Source organism: Cupressus sempervirens, chromosome 2, assembly GCF_028749045.1.
Source record: "Cupressus sempervirens isolate cs-2001-9-10 chromosome 2, ASM2874904v1, whole genome shotgun sequence".
NCBI classification, from domain to species: domain Eukaryota; kingdom Viridiplantae; phylum Streptophyta; class Pinopsida; order Cupressales; family Cupressaceae; genus Cupressus; species Cupressus sempervirens.
This window is the reverse complement of record NC_143119.1, coordinates 45,630,953-45,651,386: the sequence shown is the minus strand read 5'-3', so window position 1 is coordinate 45,651,386 and position 20,434 is coordinate 45,630,953. Positions and strand designations below refer to the sequence as shown.

The following is a 20,434-nucleotide window of genomic DNA, read 5'->3' as shown; positions in this document are numbered from 1 at the left end:
CACAAGAGATCTAGCTCAAGTTGCACTATATTTTTTGTTTCTTACTCTATTTGTAATTCCTGATGCCACTCTATAATGCTAACATTTTATCAATTACCATACAAGTTGTTCCTTATACCAACACTGATTCATCAGTGGTTATACCTCTTGCTAGCACGGGAGATCTAGCTCAGGTTGCAATATATTTTTATTTTTTTACTTTATTTGGAATCCCTAATGCCACTCTATAATGCTAACATTTTATTGCTTACCATAAAAGTTGTGCCTCATACTAGCACTAATTCATTAGTGGTTGTGCCTTCCATGAGCATTGATTCATCAGTAGTTGTGTCTTCCGTCATCACTCTACCTCATCATTTTTTTAGGAGTCCCACCCATTAACAAAGGATCCCATTACCATAATAATTTAGACAAAGGGATGGCGTAATGAACAACTCAACTATCCATAATTTAGAACCCAATTTCTAGTTATTTTCATATTACTTATATGTAACATATTTGATAGTGTATCTTAAATTTTCTTCTGCAAACACTTGGCAAGCCACAAACTGCATCAAAGAGGCTCAATTTTGATGATTCTGCAGTCATAGATATTGATGGTGATATGCATATGTAGTTGTGGTCATCACATAACATTGACATATATTCGACTTTTGTATTGTATATATTCAATATTTGTATTGTGTTGTCCATTGAACATTTCTATTGTACACATTCAACATTTGTTGGGTATCCAACTTTTGCATTGTATATTTTTGAGATTTGTATTGTGCACATTCGACATGTCTATTGTACACATTCAACATTTCTCGAGTATTCAACTTTTGTAATGTAATGATGAGACATAACATCCTTTTGTAACTACATGATTGATATGACATAATGTATTGATCATTTTGATATACATTAAACTTGGATTTCCATCCATCTTGTTTAATGTGTGCATACAAACTTGTATTTTAGCTTACTTTCTTTCAATTAATCAAATACATGAACTTTCATTATTTTATATAGAAAAAGTAACATGTTTACCAAATTCATTATAAAATGTAATCATATGTCACTTATTTTGATGTAATAAGACACGAATATAAAAAAATATGTCATGATTTGTGTATTTGTGTCAAAGTTCACAACCCAATAGTGCTTAGAGACTTAGCGACACTTCCATTTAGTGGGATCAATACTATTAGAGGGACATTGTGGCTGAAACGAGGTTGGTCATAACCTAAACCTGACCAACTAGAGCTAACGGAGAATGCAATTCGGTCCTAGGACCAACGGTTTGAAATATAGACAACCTTCCTCATTTTAACTGAGCAACATTGCAAATTTTGGCAAAAGGTGAGATACGAATGAGAAATCCAAACAAACTTGAATCTCTAAATGAGATAGGTTGTTGTAGTTCTAAATAACGCGATCATATATCACCTAATAGTTTTTCAATACCTTAAATGAACTCAGATAAATTTCTAATCAAAGATACCATCCCAATGGTACTTAGAGACCCTTAGGAATGCTTCTATTTATTGTGGTCAATATCATCAGAGGGATGTTATGGCTGAAAAAAGGTTGATCTCCTAGCTCATACTTGACCAACTCGAGCTAATATAGTAGATGATATGATCCTAAGACCAACAGTTTGAAATATACACAACCTTGCTCATTCTAATTGAGAAACATTGCAACTTTTGGCAATAGGCAAGATACAGATTCCAAATCTAAACAAAGTCTAATCTCTAAAAACTAAGATAGGTTTTTTTTGGCCTAGATAATGCGATCTTCTATCACCTGGTAGTTTTTCAATACCTCAAACAAGATCAGAGAAATGCCTGATCAAAGATCGCAATACGATTGTGCTTAGAGACCCTTAGGGATGCTTGTGTTTAGTATGGGCAATACTATCAGAGGGAGCTTGGTCCTAGCCTAAACCTAACCAACCTGACCTAATGGAGCAATTGTAGATTGCTAGGAGATGTCAAAATTTCTCATTAGGTCCTAAGTTGGTCAAAAGTTACTCAATGAGCCAAAAGTTGCTCAATAGGCTAGGTGTTATTAGGGAAGGGAAACTAGGGTATTAGGTTACTTATTAGGTCCTAGGAATCTCAGATAAGGTCCTAGAATAGTCCTAAATGGACCCATTTGACCAAAAGATGTCAAAAGAAAAAATTGCTCAAAAGTTGTGAAGTTGCTCAACAAGTTGCTTGAGCAAATTTGGCAATTTTTTGGGAAGTTGTAACTACCCATGCTTAGGTATATGAGCATGGGGAACATATTTTGGAAGGCTATAAAGTTTCCAATTAGATTCCACATGTGTGTATCTATTGTACGGACTGTTGTAGCATTTCTATTTGTTTTTGCAATGCTTTAATGCCCTAGTACAACTATTAATAAACCTAAATAAAATAGGCCTCATCAGCCCTATTTGAAGATAGTAAGTTTTGAATGGTTATAGTTGTGATTTAGAGGTGTTAAGAAAGGTCAAGAAGGACTGGTTATAGTTTTGAAAATAAGAACCATTGAATGGTTCAAGGATTGGATCCTTAATTAGGAGTTGCTAAGTGCTAGAGCCCTAGACCCTCTACATCTTGTCCTAACATTGTATTATAACAATGCTAATCCAGGAAAGAATGAGATTTTGTAGGTGGAGAGTATTTGGAGGAGTTTGATGGTATTTTGGAGTATCATTGGGGTCATGAAATGGAGCCATAGGTTTAGCAAAAAAAGATATAGCCATTAGAGGGGGTTTTTTTATGATGGAGTCTATCTTAGAATAGTTTAAGGATGGTGTAACAATTTTCATTTTGCAGGTATTCTGTTGGGAGGTCAAACATTGAGCAAGCCCTATAATTATGGAATTTTGGGGTCCAAATTGGGGCTTTCATATCCAGATGTGTCATAGAGTCAAATTGGATACATATTCCTCAAATTAGATCCATTTCATGATAGTGTTGAAAGTGGCAAGGTTTGGGAGTACACCCATGATAGGGTTGCTTTGAAAATGTGGGGTATTAGGCTTAGAAAACATTAACATTCTGCTAAAAGATTTTGAAAATCCTCCATTATCCTCTGCATCATTATCTCCAACACATTTACACTCCTCTGGGTCATTTGATCATTGCCCAACCAACTTTTGCACTTGGTTGTACATTCTTGACAACTTTTGCAAAATTTGCTCTTTGCAACTTTTTAACAACTCTTTGCACTATTATGCAATTTTGATTTTCTCATGTTTTATATAGGGTGGTTGGGTGGGTAGTAACCCTTTAGGACTCTTCTTTAATGCTTTGCAACTTTCTTGCCAAAAATTGCACAATACAACTTTTACATTTTTTGCAATTTTTCACCAATTTGGTCAAATGACCTTCCTATCATCTCAAACTTACCTATAAACCCTGCCTATGGTAAAAACCTAATTCCAACTCTTTGTTGACCTTATTAACCTCATGATGACATCATCATCATGCCTTTTGCCAATCAAAGGGTTATTTTAAGCCTAAAAAGGGGTGACATAGTGTGACACTAAGGACATGGTCCAAAACAACCATATCCAAGATTTGCATCTATTGTAGAGAAGCCAAATGGATATAATCTATAATTTATTTTCTTGATGTTTTTGGGAAATTTGGGAGAAAAATGAAAGAGGGCAGCTATCTAAGTCTATATAAGTTGAAGATAATTGAATATTTTTTAAGGATATCATCAAACCCACAAAAAAGAGTTCAAGAGATATATTTATAACAAATTTATAACAATAATTTACAATATTTACATCTCTTATCAGTTTTACATAAAAAATTTGGCATCTAAATATCCACATGTTTGATATCTCTTATCAGATTTTTATAAGAATATGACATCTAAATATGCACATGTTACATGTCTTCTCTTTTTTATATACAAATTTGGCATCTAAATATGCACATGTGACATCTCTTATCAAATTTTTATACAAAATATGGCATATAAATATGCACATGTTACATGTCTAATTAGTTTTATATGCAACTTTTGGCATCTAAATATGCACATGTGACATCTCTTATCTGATTTATACACAAAATTTGGCATCTACATATCCATATCACTGCAAAGTTGCAAAATTTTGCATAACATATATACAAAATTTTCAAAACTATTCTACCATATGTAGAATGATTCAACTATATAGCACACAATCAATCAAGGGAACCTTTTGGATCAACTCTAATCCTTATTGTATCAAGTATTGCCTAGTGATAAAATTCACATACTTTCCACTTCTTGTTAAGAGGCCTACCATGATATAGTATCAATTGAATATTTATTGCAACAATAGGGTTATAATAATGAAGAATATGTTTGTATGTCTCAAAATCCTCAAATAACCACATGGTAGAATTATTGATAGGGTACCTACATTTAGTTGTAAAGACAACTTAAAGTTAAAATTGATACATTATACATGACAAATTGACTTAAAGAGATCTTCATGGCAGGGGAAAAAAAACTACCTTCTAAGCCATGTGCCTATCACAACAATAGATCCTATTGGGTGCTCAATATCCTCACCATTAATGATTGTATCTATCAATTTCTTTTTGGGCTCAATACACCAACATAGAAAGTAATTCACTCCATCATTATTCTCATATGCAATAACTACATATACATGACCTACATTATACAAAAGGATAAGTTAATGGTAAAATTGAAAGTAAACTATTTTAACCAAGTATTAAATTGATAACTTAGTACCTGATTTAACTAGGTCAAATACATGCTCAAAATATGTTGATGCTTCAACCTAGTTGAGTTGTAGTGTTGTAGAAAGTTGATATGAATCAATTGTATGAAAAGGTCTACAAGACCATAATTGGCCAACCCACTCTTTTGATTCATATTCATCTCATAAATGATGCATAAACAAAGAGCAAAAGCATGCAATCTTTCTAGTATCAATAGCTAGTGACGTTGCATTTGAACTTCAAAATGAATGCATCTCACTTGACCCTGTAAGTGTACAACAATCTTGCAAATTTTTAATGTTAGGTTCATGTATCAACAAAAAATATCTAGAAACCATAGACTTACCTGTATTACCCGGTCCCATTGTAGAATTGCACCATTGGACAATTACTTCAATATTTCTAGTATTGTTCCACCTTTGTACTTTAATTCCTCTCTACTAAAGGCTCTTTTCACACATGCTCCAACACCATTGTGCTCTCCCTTTCCATATCCCACATCAATGAAATTCCAAAAATGTTGCAGTCCTCTTGTCACATGCATCCTACTCAACCAATAGAACATCATTGCATTCTTGAATTGTGTAGTGCAATTGTTTGACCATATAATGTGTTGATTGTATCTTTCATCTTTTTCCCTCAAATTGTCATAGAAAAATCTAAAACATCCCTGCACAAAATTTGATGAATGAGTTTGATCATCGCTGATATAGAAGTGATACTCTCTTAATACTTTTTTGTCATCCTCTGTGTTATCATGTGCATGAATGAATGTTATGTGTACAAAAATTGACACTTGCATAGAGTTGTAATACATTGGTTGCACTTTATTTTGAGGTTTTGGTGTATAGTTTTTAGTGAAGTCAACAATTGAAACAATCGTACCCAAGAGAAAAAAATTCTTACACAACTTGAATTTCTCATCTAACAATCTAGCTCTATGTGTATGACCTATGTAGTCATAAACTATTTTATCTTGAAACAATTGCATAAAATTAGTTACACATACATCACTTTTCACTAATTCACACCTATTTAATTCTTTTCCATCTTTAACACCATATATAACTGGCTTGTACTTTCCAAGAAAAACTAGTGTCTTACCAATTTCAAGTGTGCTATCTAGATGTAGGCATCTATGCAACTTTTGCAAATCACTACATTGACGAAAAAATCCTTTCAAACACATGGTCTTATAATAAATACACCCATCATTTTGTCTACATAGTACACTTGCAAAAAAAATTCTCAGTAACTTAGGAGGTTGTAGACCACATTCCTACAATATTGTGTTAGTATGCAAAGTACAACATCTATAATGATAAACATCAAACTGCATAAAAAAACTCAACATGAACCCTACAACAACATGTAGTGCATGTATGATTTATCTTAACATAGAATGGTTTTTTTTATCTCAAAAATTCTTAAACTAGTTTTAATTTGAGGAAATCTTTGAAGAAACATTTCATAAAATTGTGTTCGCGTCATATGTAAATGTTTTGCATGTGGCTCATGGTTTGTTTTTTCAATTCATCTTTTGAGAATATCTTTTTGGTTTGGTGAAGCCCTTGTATTATCATGCCAAAATTTCTCTATTAATATTCTTATTGCATCAACAATAACTTTATCCTTATGTGGAAGTCTACCTTGGAATGACCAAAAAGAGGTCTCATTAGAATTCTCAACTTTCTTTTGCCTCATTAAGGCTTTGAGTAACATTGTTCTACTTATCCTTAATGATTTACTTATTTTTCTTACCATACGAGTTTTTTCCATTTCCTTTCCCATTATGGTTGATGTGAGGACCCATTGACTTGTATTAGCATCTTTAGTACATGCTTTTGAACCAATAGATTAGTATGCATCAAAGAGATTTCTAACAATGCTTCTTGCACTACTATTTTCAGATGTTCTTAACCCCAAAATTCTCATTGTCTCTCTGAATTTCAGATTTTTAACCATTTCAACAAGAAGTTGGCATCTTCCACTTCGATTTAAATTTTCAATATAGTTATTCCAAATCTTTTAGTTATCCTACAATTTCTTTCTGACATTTTATCATGCATTGACTTCAAAATATTTTCATCAATGTCAATTAGAAAACTTTGCTTTTCTACAAATTATCCTAGGAGATGTTGATGTACACACATGCTCTATATTTTCATTAGGTACGTCATGCACATTCATCATTTCAACTTGAAATGTTGCATTAGGGGCATTAGGTGATGTAAGTGTATTTTTCATGAACATTTTTGTTTGTTAAATTAGGTGTGTTTGCGACATCAATATCAATAGGTAGATTTTCATCACTTAAATTAAAGGCATTTGATGGTGTACCTTCACATAATCTCCTCATATGCTTCCTTGTTTTTGCCTTTGTTGCCTCTCATTTTCTAATAGTTCCTCTCTTGTTCTTTCCCATGATTGTAGATGCAAATTACCCTACAAACAATAACATGAATAAAATAAACAATAAAATACATAACCAAACAAATTTGCATGATTATTTTACGCTCAATCACAAGATACTAACAAAAAAAAGATATTGGCACATGAAAAATATAAAATTTACCTTTTCCAAGCATAAAAAACCTTACACTTGCATACTTGGTAAAGAATACATGTGAAACAATAGTAGAATTTGTTGGATCACACTAAAACAACATAATAATCATTGACATGCTATTTTATTTACATTTTTTAATAACCCAATCAAATTGCGTATAACCTAGTCAAGTTATTGGGTTCTAACTACATTATCCGTATAGATAAATAACTCGATAGGGTTTTATATTACTACTAAAAAATGGTATATTGAAGAAGGGGGGGAGTGATGGAGAGAGAGAGAGAGAGAGAGAGAGAGAGAGAGAGAGAGAGAGGGTGAGAGGGTGAGGATAGGGTAAAGAGAGAGAAGGGGATACAAAGAGGGAGAGGAAATGGGGGTGAGAGAGAGAAGAGGATGGGGGAGTGGGGGGGAGGAGAGAGAGAGACATAGGATGGATAAAGGATTAGGGGATAAGAGAGATAGAGAGGGGATATGAGAGTGGGAGAGAGAGATTAGGAGATATGATAGAAATAGTGTGAGAGAGATTAGGGGATATGATAGCAAGAGTGAGAGAGAGATGGAGAGAATGAGAGAGAGAGAAGGGGATGTGATAAATAGAGGGAGGGTATAAGGGGGTGGGGAGAGAGAGAGAGAAAGAGAGGGAGAGAGAGAGAGAGAGAGAGAGAGAGAGAGGATGAGATGAAGAGAAGAATTAGAGGATATGATAGAAAGAGCGAGAAAGAGAAGGGGGAGAGAGGGATAGGAGGGAGGGAGGGACAGAGAAGGATAGGAAGGAGAGAGAGAGAGAGAGAGAGAGAGAGAGAGAGAGAAGGGAATAGGACAAAGGGAGAGTATAGGACAAAGAGAGAATATGAACGAGAGAGGATGGGATGGTGAGAAGAATTAGAGAATACATGATAGAAAGAGTGAGAGAGAGAGAGAGAGAGAGAGAGAGAGAGAGAGATTAAGAGATTAGGAGATATGATAGAAAGAGTGAGAAAGAGATGGAGAGAGAGAGAGAGAGAGAGAGAGAGAGAGAGAGACAGAGAGAGAGAGAGAGAGAAGGGGATAGAAGAAAGAGAGAGAGGGAGAGAGGGAGGGAGAGAGGGAGAGAGAGGGGGGGGATGGGATGGAAAGAAGAATTAGAGGATATGATAGAAAGAGTGAGAGAGAGAAGGGGATAGGAGAAAGAGAGAGGGGGATAGGAGAGAGCAAGAGGGATAGGGGAGAGAGATTATGGGAGGGATGGCGAGGGGGAGAGAGAGAGAGAGATTAGGGGATATGATAGAAAGAGTGTGAGAGAGGTGGAGAGAATGAGTGAGAGAAAGGGGAATAGGAGAAAGAGATTAGGGGATATGATATAAAGAGTGAGAGAGAGAAGGGGATAGGAGAGAGAGAGACGAGGATAGGATAAAGAGTGAAAATGAGAGCAAGAGAGAGAGTAATGGAGAGAGAGAGAGAGAGAGGATGGGATGGAAACAAGGATTGGGGGATATGATAGACACTTGTTTAGCAAAATACATAACCCAATCTCTCTATCTCTCTCTCTCCATGTCCCTCCCTCCCTCAATCTAACCTTGTGTAGTAGTAATACAAAACCCAATCAAGTTTTCTAGAAATTGATTGGGTTCTAAAAGCATTTTTTATTTTCATAACCCAATTGGATTATTTGAATCCAAAAAGTCTGATTGGTTTATGGGTTGGTGATAGCTTAGGAAAATGACCCAAAGCCTTGGGAGACTGTTTTCCCTCCAATTTTTTTTCCTTTAGACATTTTTTCATCTTCTAAGATGAATTATCATCTTTGTCTTCATTAGGTACACTAATGGTGAAGTGGGTATCTCTAAAATCACTACCATAATCTTACACGTCTTCTTAACTTTCTAACAATTTTTTTTTGGACAACATTAACATTATAAACTTTAATTACTTCAATAATTCATAACAAAAAAAACACTCATCATAAAAAATACAAAAAAACACACAACTTCTAGATATGACTATTAGCTCATACTACCAAAGGGATATGCAAAATACTAAATATAACTATGTCTTTTGTGTTTCACACAAAAATAACTATGTTATCTTTTTTTTTTAAATTAGGAACTATTTTTCATGTGCACAGGTTTTGACCCACCTAATCTTGTCTATTTCATAAAAACTCTAGTTTTTTATAAAGTAGATTCAAAGTACTACAATTTATATGTTTTATGCATCTTGTCATTTTTAGTGGATATTCCTCAAATGACTCGTCCAAGTTCAGGTTTACCTGATTTTCAAAAAAAGTTGCCCACTTATACCCCCCTTTTTGTACACCGTCTTGGTGCACTCACCCTTGTCCATATAGGACCTAGCGAGTTTAAAGAGTCCATCGAAGAGGCTTCATTTTGATGATCCTCCTACAATCTAGGACATAGTAGTTTTTTAGGGAAGCCTTGGGGCACATTTCCATATGACATATGCCATATTTTATGTATAAACTTTGATTTCATAGACATTTTTTGATGACATGTGCCATATTTTGTATATGAATGTACATTTTGACATACATTTGCATCGAATCTATATATGATTATATATTTTGATATATTGTATTATTGTGAATTGTTGCATAGGTGTATTTGTATAGTGTATGGAATCTTGTTTATTTTAATAATGTTTATTAGAATCTTGTTAATTGAATTCTCATTCATTAAAATCTTGTATATGGTTTATGCAACTTATTCATTGTAGTCTTGTTCATTAAAATCTTGTTTGTGGTTTATGAAATCAATATCACACTAATAGAAAATAATTGAACTCCTCCAAAGATTTAAGCAACCACAAAACCAAAATCCCTCCTTAAGAAAAAATAGCTAGAAGCGAAGACAAGCCCTTGAAATTTTTCAACATCCAACTAACCACAAACATAAAGAAAAAAAAAAAACAATAAGGGCATTGTGTTATGACTCAAAGATTACTGCTCAAATGTACTTAATGCACCTTGTGGGAAGTGCAATGTGTGGTGTTTGTGAACTTTCTAATGATGAATCGATGTCACAATAAATGGTTCGAAAGTTGTGTGTCGGTGCACCAATTCACTAAGGAATACTATGAGATTTGGCATCGACCAATATCATTGTGCCAATTGAAACGAAATTGAATCTTGCAAAACTGAGAGAGGTTATAGTGGATATTGATATCATGGTCCTATAGCATGTGGTAGTTCTTCAATAAGCCTCACAAGTTATGAGATACAAGCATTAGAAGATTGCAGCCTAGAAGTGCTTAGGACACCTTGGAAACGCTCTTGTTTGGGGTGCTTGCGAACATTCTAGGCTCCCCGTGGTCGAAACAGTAGTGTCATTGGGGTTCACTTCGCCATCCAAAGTTAACAGTGCCGACAAAATGATGTCATGATGAATGGTTCAAAAGTTGCACACTGGTGCACCAATTCACTAAGGAACAGTGTGAGGTTTGGCATCGACCAAGATCGATGTGTCAATTTCAAATGAAATTGAATGTCCCATAATTAAAAGAGGTTATTGTGGACATCGATATCATGGTTCTTTAGCATATGACAATTCTGAGATACAAGTGTCAGAAGATCACAACCCAAACATGCTTAGGGCACCTTGGAGACACTCTAGTTTGGGGTACTCACAAACGTTCTAAGCTCGCCAACGAAGTAGAAGTGATTGCAATGGTATTAGTTGCAAATACTATAATAATAATAACGATTGAAACCTAAAGGAAAACTTAGATTTTAAATGAATCTTTTTGTATTCAAAAATAATAGAAATCTAATTGTGAGTTTATGGTATGATTTTTAATAAAATATTTGAATTTGATTCTATATGTTTTAGCACATCTATTATCTATTTATTCAAAGTACTTTGAATTTCTATTTTAAGACTTTAATTATTGTACATAGATTTTAGAATAGAAAATTATACATTATAATAATACAATGAATAATTTGATCTTTCATACTTTTCTAGAACTATTAGAAATGTTTTAATTAATTGTAAGTAAATACATTGAAATACACACACACACAATGTTTAGTGTAGTTATTTATTACAATTCTTAGTTAAGTAGAATTTAATTAGTGATATTGTTAAAAGAAAAGAAAAATGATTCCACATATATTATATGTATTACAATGTGTGATTCTATGAGTTAATGTGTTGGTTATACAAATAGACACTTCTTAAACATGTTTCAAAAAATATTGCATGACCAAAAATACTACTTTCTCACCTGAAAAATACATAGAATATAATTTAAAAATATTCTAAAACTAAACATTAATATATTTCATTCATATAATAAATATATAATAAAATTACAATCAAATTATAACTAATAACACTTGTTTCTGAGTTACGTTATTTCAAGACTAATATTCGGTTGGCGTTATAACACTTGTTTCTGAGTTACGTTATTTCAAGACTAATATTCGGTTGGCATTCGATTTTAAGGACTTTTTGAATCCCGACTCTTCCATTCGCTGAAGAGGGATTCTTTTTCAGTGGGAAAACCGAACAGATTTTTAAACTTACGTTGCTGAATGGACATGAAAACCACAAACAAATCATAATGCAAATCATAATGCAAAACTGTATTAGAAAAGGCAGTCCAAAATAGAAACCGCAAAATTTAACAGCTGATATCTTGTGTTCGATTAATTTTTCCTGACAAAACTTCTGTAAAGAATCAATTTGCAATAGAACATTTCCCACCCGCTGTGAAAAAGGTGCTATCTTTGTGAAAGAGAAAAGGAAACTTGGAAACATAGAATTACTATAAGAGATACATTCTACAGAAAACATGGATTTCAAACAAAGAACAAACCTTTGCTAAAGCATCACATTGCAATACGGAAAAGATCAGGAAACAACTTTCAAACAGGGTAATGGAAACTGCAAAGGGCTTAATGAAAAGAGTTGTGGATCCAGCGAGACGTGTTATAAAAGAATGTGCATTGAAATGGTTCAGCTGCATCAGCAGGAAGCGCACGTTTAAAGAATTTGAGGAGGATCCTGAGGCAGAGGAAGAAAACAACATGCAACATGCAGAGCAAGAACAGAGGAAAAGGGCAAGAACGGATCATGGCAGATCTCACTCTCTAGAGGTTAGTGGCTTCTGCTCAAAACAGAGTTCATATATCTAATGGTGAACTACTGTAGTATATATCTAACTCAAAATACATTAAAATACATTTCCATCCTTGTCAATCAAAAATTTGGAGAAGTTCCATCTGATGTCCTCATCAAAAACACCACCTCTGCATGATTTTAAGAACCTGTATACAGGAGCTGCATTCTCACCATTCACATCCACCTGCATATTCATAATTAGTATTTCAAATCATTATTAAGGAAATAATGTTAACTAAAAACTCTACTTTTAAATCATATACCATGTCCCCTGTATTTAAAATGCAAACCTTATCAAAAATGGGAAAGTTGGCTTTAAAGCGAGGGCATGCAATTGCTGCAATCTCTTCATTAGTACCAGGTTCTTGTGCAGCAAACTGATTACATGGAAAGGCCAATACTTCGAAACCTACAAACATGTTTTTCAAAATAATTTGAGCTCTCTATAAACTTTGATGATTGACATTATTTGTATTTTTCAGTATATATTTTGAAATCAAATTTTATTTTGGATTTGTGAAGATATGATATGTTGTTTTAAGCGTTTTCTTGGTTATCAGTTCTCTTGTCAAGGGGCCTCTGTTTGTTTGACCATGTAGGAAATTCTGTAGTTAAGCACACTCAAGTTGTAGTATTGGGATGGGTGACCTCCTCCGGGCTCTGGGGAAGTCGGGTGCTTTGTTAGGTTCGTGTTCAATCACTACTCATGAAATATGGATCAACTGGTTTTACTCAAAAACTACACAATTAAATCCTGATAGCTATATCATAATTTAACTTGCTATAAAATTATTTCCTACTCACCCATTAAACATTTCTCGAAAAATAAACTTCTTACTTAAAATATTTCATATCTGAAAGTCACTAAAGATAGTACTTTGCAAGATTAGATGTGCATTATCATTATTTGTACTTCCTTTTGGATTGACTCGCCCATTAGATTACACACATAGAGAACAAGTCAGGTGTTGACCTGTAATTTGGCTTAAGATGGAAGAAATCTGATGCCAAAGTTTCCACAATTAAACCTTCTATAAAGATGTAGAGAAACTTAAATCCGATGTCAAGTTTCCATAGTCAAATCTTCTAGAAAGACGTAGAAAAATTTAAATCTGATGCCAAGTCTCCACAGTCAAACCTTCTATAAAGATGTGGAAAAACTTAAATCTGATGCCAACTTTCCACAATCAAGCCTCCTATAAAGATGTGGAGAAACTTAAATCTGATGTCTAAGTTTCCACAATCAAACCTTCTATAAAGATGTAGAAAAACTGACTTTTAACTACTACCAATACAAGAGCATCTATTTTGTAATAAGTCATATAGAAAATTCATTCAAGTATACCAGATGGATACTTCAGGAAATATTCCATTACACCATACAAATTATAATTTCAGGGAGTTTACAGCTACAGACTGGTATTATATAACAAGTGTTCATCCCATGCAAAAGAAATCCTCAGCATCCAAGATTTACAACATTTTCATAAACATGAATTAATATTTGAAGCCCAATGTCACCATCTCAAAGCCAATCCAAGTTTCTATTGGATTTATGATAGATTTTAGTTTCAATCATATATAATTTTAAACGAACATACACAACTAGAAGCTATCATGGATATCATGCATCTACTTCAGAATTGTGTAAAACACATACCACTAAATCTCCACTACCATAGAAAAGCTAAACAGTCTACTTCCCCTATCTAACAGTAAATTAAAAGCTCCAAAGCTACAGATAAAAAGTCCTCTAAAAGATAAAACTATTAGACATTAGAAGACTATATATATTACATATCACCTTGGTCCTTAAACTTGACATACAATTCATTCATCTCCTCATAGTTTGTGGTAGTAAGCCCACTAAATGTATGATACATAGATTTAAAAATGTGTAAGAAATCCTACTTAGGAGTATCTAGTTTAGTTTCAAAATTGATGAAAGTTGAATCAGTTCTATTATATTATTCCATGAATATTTTAATTGTGCTTGCAGGACATGGATGATGGAACATTAGTAAGCACTCCAGAATCGCAGTGGTCACCCATACAATTTCCAATTACAGGTGGACGGCAGGTGAGAAACTCTGTTTGACAACATTTTTCTCCTAAGATTTTGGTTTTTGAGATAAATTGTTGGTTTTTGACATGACATGATTTGCACTGCAGTTGTTAAAAAGGAGTAATAGCTCTCATATGCCATTGAGGATGACCCGACAAAGGACAAACTCTGATTCCCCATTGGGTAATTTTAGTCCATTTCAATCAGCTGCTTAACAATTCAATCAAATAAATAGATCTATATACAGATTTCTCGGTATTATTGATTATAAAAGAATCTCAATCTTTTGTCTTTCTTTTGATTGCAGTTATTAAGAAACCAATGGAAATAGAGAAGCAGGGTGTTTCGTTGGCATATGAACACCTAGTACCACAAAAATCCAGAGAGATGGCTCGTAAGATTCTAGAGCATTGTGCTGAACAATCTTCAGCTCTACTAAAATCTAATGATGATTGTCAAACTTCACTAGGATCTTTAGAGCATTTGGCTTCGAGAATCAAAGGTACATCTCCCTCAAGACTCTCAGGCATCTATCAAATTTTGAATATAATTTTATGAGATAGTTTTGAAATATATATTGTGATTGTTCAATTGTAACTCTATTATTAGCTGCCAGAACTGCAGGTTCCCGGTCCTTGAAAAACCTAGTGGACTCCTTTTTTGATCTCTTTTTTAATTTTTTGTAGGGGCTTTCGGATCCCCTCAAAATCTGTTTTTACCGAAATCAAAAACTCTACTATAAACTATTTAATAGTCCAATCAGAAGTCTAGAATCTACAAACAAAATATGAATTCCAATAAAGTTCCAAATCAAGTACATTAATATAATAGCCCAAATATACCTTCACACATTGTTAAGGTGGACTCTATTGTTTTCCAATCTTTCAAGACCTTGTACATAATTGTATTGCTTCAGCATCAAATAGATAATTGTATTGCTTCAGCATCAAATACTAACAAAATGACATAAAAGAGAAGAATGTTGTTGATTGATGAAGCAAACAAGATAGCAAAATCATAGTAGTCATAACAAATACACTGATAACATGTTGGCAGTAATACTTAATGTAATTGATACAATTGTCAACGAAACCTAAAAAGAACCTCCATGTTACAACTAAAGGTATCTTTAACAAGCAAGAACTTTTTGCATTGAACAATGTATTTTATTTGTTTTCTAATAATTGCTTCTCATTTATTGCATAGAAAACACAATGCCAATATCAAGTTCAAATGACCTTTCTCCATCAAATCTTGCAACACCTACCTTGGCCATTAGTCATTGCAACATCTACTTTGGGCCTGGTGGAGCATCATCTGATGTCACTAATGATACTGAAAGTATTCCAATAGTCCCAAAAGGGATGGAAGGATTTCGATTGGATTTATCAGATTTATGTTGGGTTCCAGAAAATAAAGGTTTTCGAATGTGTTTATCAGAGGTATGTCAGATTGATATTGAACTATGTTAATATTTTTTATTAGATAAGCAAGAATTTTGAAATAAGTTATGCTAATATTACAACTAACATGTTTTGTTACAATTTAGACTAACTTTGTCTGTCTCTTTGTTAACCTTTGTGGACTTTAAATAGGAATCTGATGATGAGGACCAGGTAAGCAATAATGCCACTAGAGGTTCAGCCCTCTATTTTCTTGATGTAACTTCTTCAAACATTTTGGTTTCTTAGGAATAACTTAATCTAACCATTTTCTATTCCTTGCGGACTTGACTATAACAGGAGTCTAATGATGAAGACCATGTAAGCAACTATGCTAGTAAAGGCTTAGCTCTCCATTGTCTTGACGTAAGTTCTGCAAAGATTCTAATTCTCGTAGGAATATTTTATTCTAAGCATTTACTAACCTTTTACAGACTTGACTATAATAGGAGCATGATGATGATGCCCATGTAAGAAAAAATGCTACTAGAAGTTCAGCTCTCTATTCTCTTGTTGTAAGTTCACAGATTCTAATTTTATTAAGAATAACTTAATCTAGACTTTGCTAATTTCCATTTTTGAATGAGTTTATCAGAGATATGTTGAGTTGATAATGGACTGTGCTAATATTATTTATTAGAAAAGTAAGAATCTTGAAAGGTCTGTAATGTCTTGTTCAAATAGAAAGTAAGATTTAAAAGTTATGCTATTGTTACAACTAATATGTTTGTTTTTCTCCTTTTTGATTATCTGCTAACCTTTGAGAACTTTTAATAGGAACCTCATGACGATGACTATATAAGAAACAATACTACTGGAAGTTCAGCTTTCCATTGTCTTGATGTAAGTTCTTCAAAGATTCTAATTTTCTTTGGAATAACTTAATCTGACCATTTTCTAATCCTTTGTGGATTTGATTAAAACAGGAGCTTGATGATGATGACCATGTCAACCACGATGTTAATAGAGGTCTTCATGTAAGTTGTTCAAATATTCTAATTTTCTTAAGATTAACTTAATCTGACATTTGCTAACCCTTTGTGGACTTGACTTAATAAAAGTCTCATGATGATGGCAGTGTCAGCAACAGTACTAGTAGAAATATTGATGTAAGTTCTTCAAAGATTATAATTTTCTTAAGAATAACTTAATTTCATCATTTGCTAACCCTTTGTGAATTTTGACTATAATAGGGTTCTAATGATGATGACAATGCAAGCATCAACAATTCTCTAACCATTTGCAACTCTTTGGGGGCTTGACTATACAGAATTCTAATGATGACCACCATGTAAGCAATAGTGCAACTGCAGGTTCAGCTCTCCAATGCAATTATGTAAGTTCTTCAAAGATTCTGTAAGACATTTTTCAATCGTATTGTTTTAGTTATTTATCATAGTTTGAATGAGTTTTCAGATTCTACTTTTCATTTGGGTGATGAGGCCACTTTATATGCGAATATTAGTTGACATGATATTTTATCCGGAAAGGCATCAAAATTTATAGATAGTTTGTAATGAAATAACTTGCACAATAGAAGAAATAATATGAAATATTATATAAATACTTGATAATAACTGAGAGCAACAGGCCACTTTGAGGGGGCAACCTCCAGATATCTCCAATGAGAACACACTTCACAATATGATGTTGAAATAAGACTCACAATCTCCTATATATTCCTAATTATGCTTAGGTTGAATAGACACAACTCTACATAACACCTAGGCCGACCTACCTACCTAAATAATAATATAATAATGATAACATGACTTGATTAAGGGTTAAGATAGCCACAAATTGACCATCCATATCCCTATATACACCAATATTAAGGGCGTAGCATAGTTTGTGATTTGTAATTTCTGGTTATTAAAATCCACCAACGAAGAGACACATTAATCAAAAGGTTACAGAGGTCACAACCAGCTAAAGTTTTCTTCCTCCCTTCTGTAGCGTGTGTTAACTTGTGAGTCTCATAAGTTGCTTTTGTTTCATTCATTCATTTATTCATTGGCTAATTTGAAAGTCTAAAACCGTAGTACTTTAAAAACACATGTTTGCAAGCTTTTCTCAGAAAATATATAGTTAATTGTCAACATTGTTCTTATGCAGGTGCAAAACAAAAGTGATTCAGTATGAAGGCCAATTGTTGGGGAATCTGAATAGACAGTGATATCCAACGCAACCTCCGAACCTTCGAAATGAAAAATTCCATTCAGTTGATTGAATAATGTAGGCCACTACCTTTTCATACAATTAGAAAGAGCATGCAGGCAGTTTGAAGCGAATTCCATGGATATCACAGCTTTAATCAAATTTTTGCTGCTGTTAACATCAAAATATTCGCCTGTTCCAAAATGAGATATTACAGGTTTTTGGATTCATGATATTGTAAGTTTCATGTTCCTCTTCCTTTTTCAATGCATTAAGGGTTTCAGCATAGTTTTTGTCCTTCCTTCCCTGGGGTAAACCATGCTTATTTTGGACTTGGTTTGACAATGAAAGTTCAGTATGCTATCTCAAGCATCGGGATGGAAGAAGGCTCACTAAAGGGAGAAAACAGATTGATGTCTATTTTTTGCTGCAGATTGGATAAAACATAATGTAAGTACAATTCAACTACTAAAAGCATTGAATGAATGAAAAGAGTCAAGGATGAAGAAGTAACAGCTTTGAATTATCTTTACACTTCTGTAATGTCAGATAAATGTTGACTAGATGACAGTGATTTGAAGCTCAAATGCAATTAATAGTCATTGATGGTTATAAAATAATTTAGATGTGTGAAGAATTAATGGTGCAACATTTGAAATTAAAAGGTAAGATGTAGATTAATATTTAGAAAGGAAACATGAGTACATTGAGAAGATCAGTTGTGACTACAAATTTCATGGAGACTTCAGAAATGGTGAAAATTGTATCAGTTTGCTTTTGAAAGGATGTGATAATTGCTTTGCTGCAAAGGGATGGGTGTTCTTCTTAGGACATTGTTTTGAATTGTTAAAAGACTGTCAGCTTAAGTCATTAGACTTAGACTTACTTTCTAACATAGAAAATTTTAAGTTTTTAGATTGAATTTTCAGTGATTTTTAAACTTTTTTTGATATTGTTTACAACATTACAAGGATTACATTGGATTTGTAACGGTAATTGGCTGACACATTTGTGGCTGCTCGTCTTTCCCTCGACAGTTTGCTCCAGCTGCTCCAATTTGTTCACACAATGTAACTTTTCTTTTTGCCCTGCTATAATTTTTCTTCCAGCAGTTATTTTTCTTACAGCAAGAAGGCAGTTGGCAAGTGCTGTAGACACACATTCTTAAAATGTAATTCATAATTTAATGACTTTGTTTTAGTGCTGTTCAGATTGTCGAACCTCCTATAACTCAAAATTGAGGGTCCACAGCTGGTTGTTTTCTTGAACAGCTACTCTAACGATGTAAATAAATAAAAACTAGATTGTTTGAAACAAATGTAATCTTGAATATTACGAAATTGATTTTATAGTTCTTTTGTACGAATATTTTAGAGGTATTTTAAAATGTTTTATTATATAGATTTAAACTTAAATAGTTCAAACAATCAATTGAACTATGTTTATTTTTATAGATTTATCATTTTCATCTATCTTATATTTTGTTTAATTTTGTAAGTCATTAATTTTCTACTAAACTTGACTTTAGTTGTAGGTCTTCCTATTTTCATATTTTGAGGTCTTCAATCATTTTTCCCAAGAAGTTGGGTTAGCCTTGTTGAGGCATACCCTTTCACAAAATGCTCCTTTATCCAACTCCTCTAAATATTTTTTCATAGGGTCATCAAAACAAGGAATGATGTGCTCAAAATGTCTTGTCTAGAAGAGAGAACTCTCCCTCCCATAGAAGGATGTGAATCCAACCTTTAAAAGAATTGACAGATCTTTTTTGTTCGATTAAACTTGATTTCATGTCCTGCACCCATCAGAAACATAACCAGCCATGGCGCATTTATTTCAAAACCTAAAGAGCTCATATGTTTGATCTATTACATCATATTCCCCAACTTAGAGGATAATGTAACAAGATAAACAAGCACCTGCTTCATATACACATCAATATAGAATCATACAAAATCATTATTATCTACATTATGTATCATTAACAATTTGGCCAACAATACAAGAAATTCATATCCAAATATTTTTGCCCCAGTGTTTGATCTATAAACTAGGAAATCTTAACTTGTGTAGGACTCTATTATTTCTCTAAATCCAAGATTGTATGATACTTCTTAAGGAAAATGCTAGCATTACCAAAAAAACCAATACTAAAAAAGAGAAAACATATATAATATTCTCAGAGGGATCACATAGCGAAATAAATCATTCACAAGTACTAAGGTCTCAATAAATCTATGAAAAAAACCAAATACCAAATAAGAGAGTACATATATAATATTCTTGGAGGGATAACATAGAGAAATAAATCATTCACAAGTACCAAGGTCTCAATGAATCTATGTATATTTTCT

At 33.3% G+C, this 20,434-nt stretch overlaps 1 protein-coding gene and 3 long non-coding RNA genes across 7 annotated transcripts in view; 2 read left to right on the top strand and 2 right to left on the bottom strand.

The window, feature by feature from the left end:
* Positions 1-4,717: 4,717 nt before the first annotated feature.
* LOC149570990 (uncharacterized) lies at positions 4,718-7,170 on the bottom strand. Its single transcript, XR_016358384.1, has 2 exons — positions 7,068-7,170; positions 4,718-5,397 (listed from the first exon to the last, which is right to left on the bottom strand). It is a non-coding gene; the product is annotated as an uncharacterized LOC149570990 (long non-coding RNA).
* Positions 7,171-12,092: 4,922 nt separating this feature from the next.
* LOC149570987 (uncharacterized) overlaps positions 12,093-20,434 on the bottom strand; it is a 163,239-nt gene continuing 154,897 nt past the window's right edge. For 2 of the 4 annotated variants that reach the window (XM_089812554.1, XM_089812552.1), the window contains 2 exons: positions 12,707-12,825; positions 12,093-12,600 (listed from right to left, as the gene is read on the bottom strand). In XM_089812554.1, coding sequence (XP_089668680.1) covers positions 12,591-12,600; positions 12,707-12,825 — 129 coding nt within the window. In that variant the 3' untranslated portion in view covers positions 12,093-12,590. The remainder of the gene's footprint in view (positions 12,601-12,706; positions 12,826-20,434) is intronic. The other 2 variants (XM_089812553.1, XM_089812551.1) reach the window with 1 other exon arrangement.
* Positions 15,891-16,290, top strand: LOC149570989 (uncharacterized). The gene is made up of 3 exons (XR_016358383.1): positions 15,891-15,923; positions 16,077-16,097; positions 16,224-16,290. It is a non-coding gene; the product is annotated as an uncharacterized LOC149570989 (long non-coding RNA).
* Positions 16,895-18,283, top strand: LOC149570988 (uncharacterized). Its single transcript, XR_016359740.1, has 3 exons — positions 16,895-17,032; positions 17,117-17,259; positions 18,039-18,283. It is a non-coding gene; the product is annotated as an uncharacterized LOC149570988 (long non-coding RNA).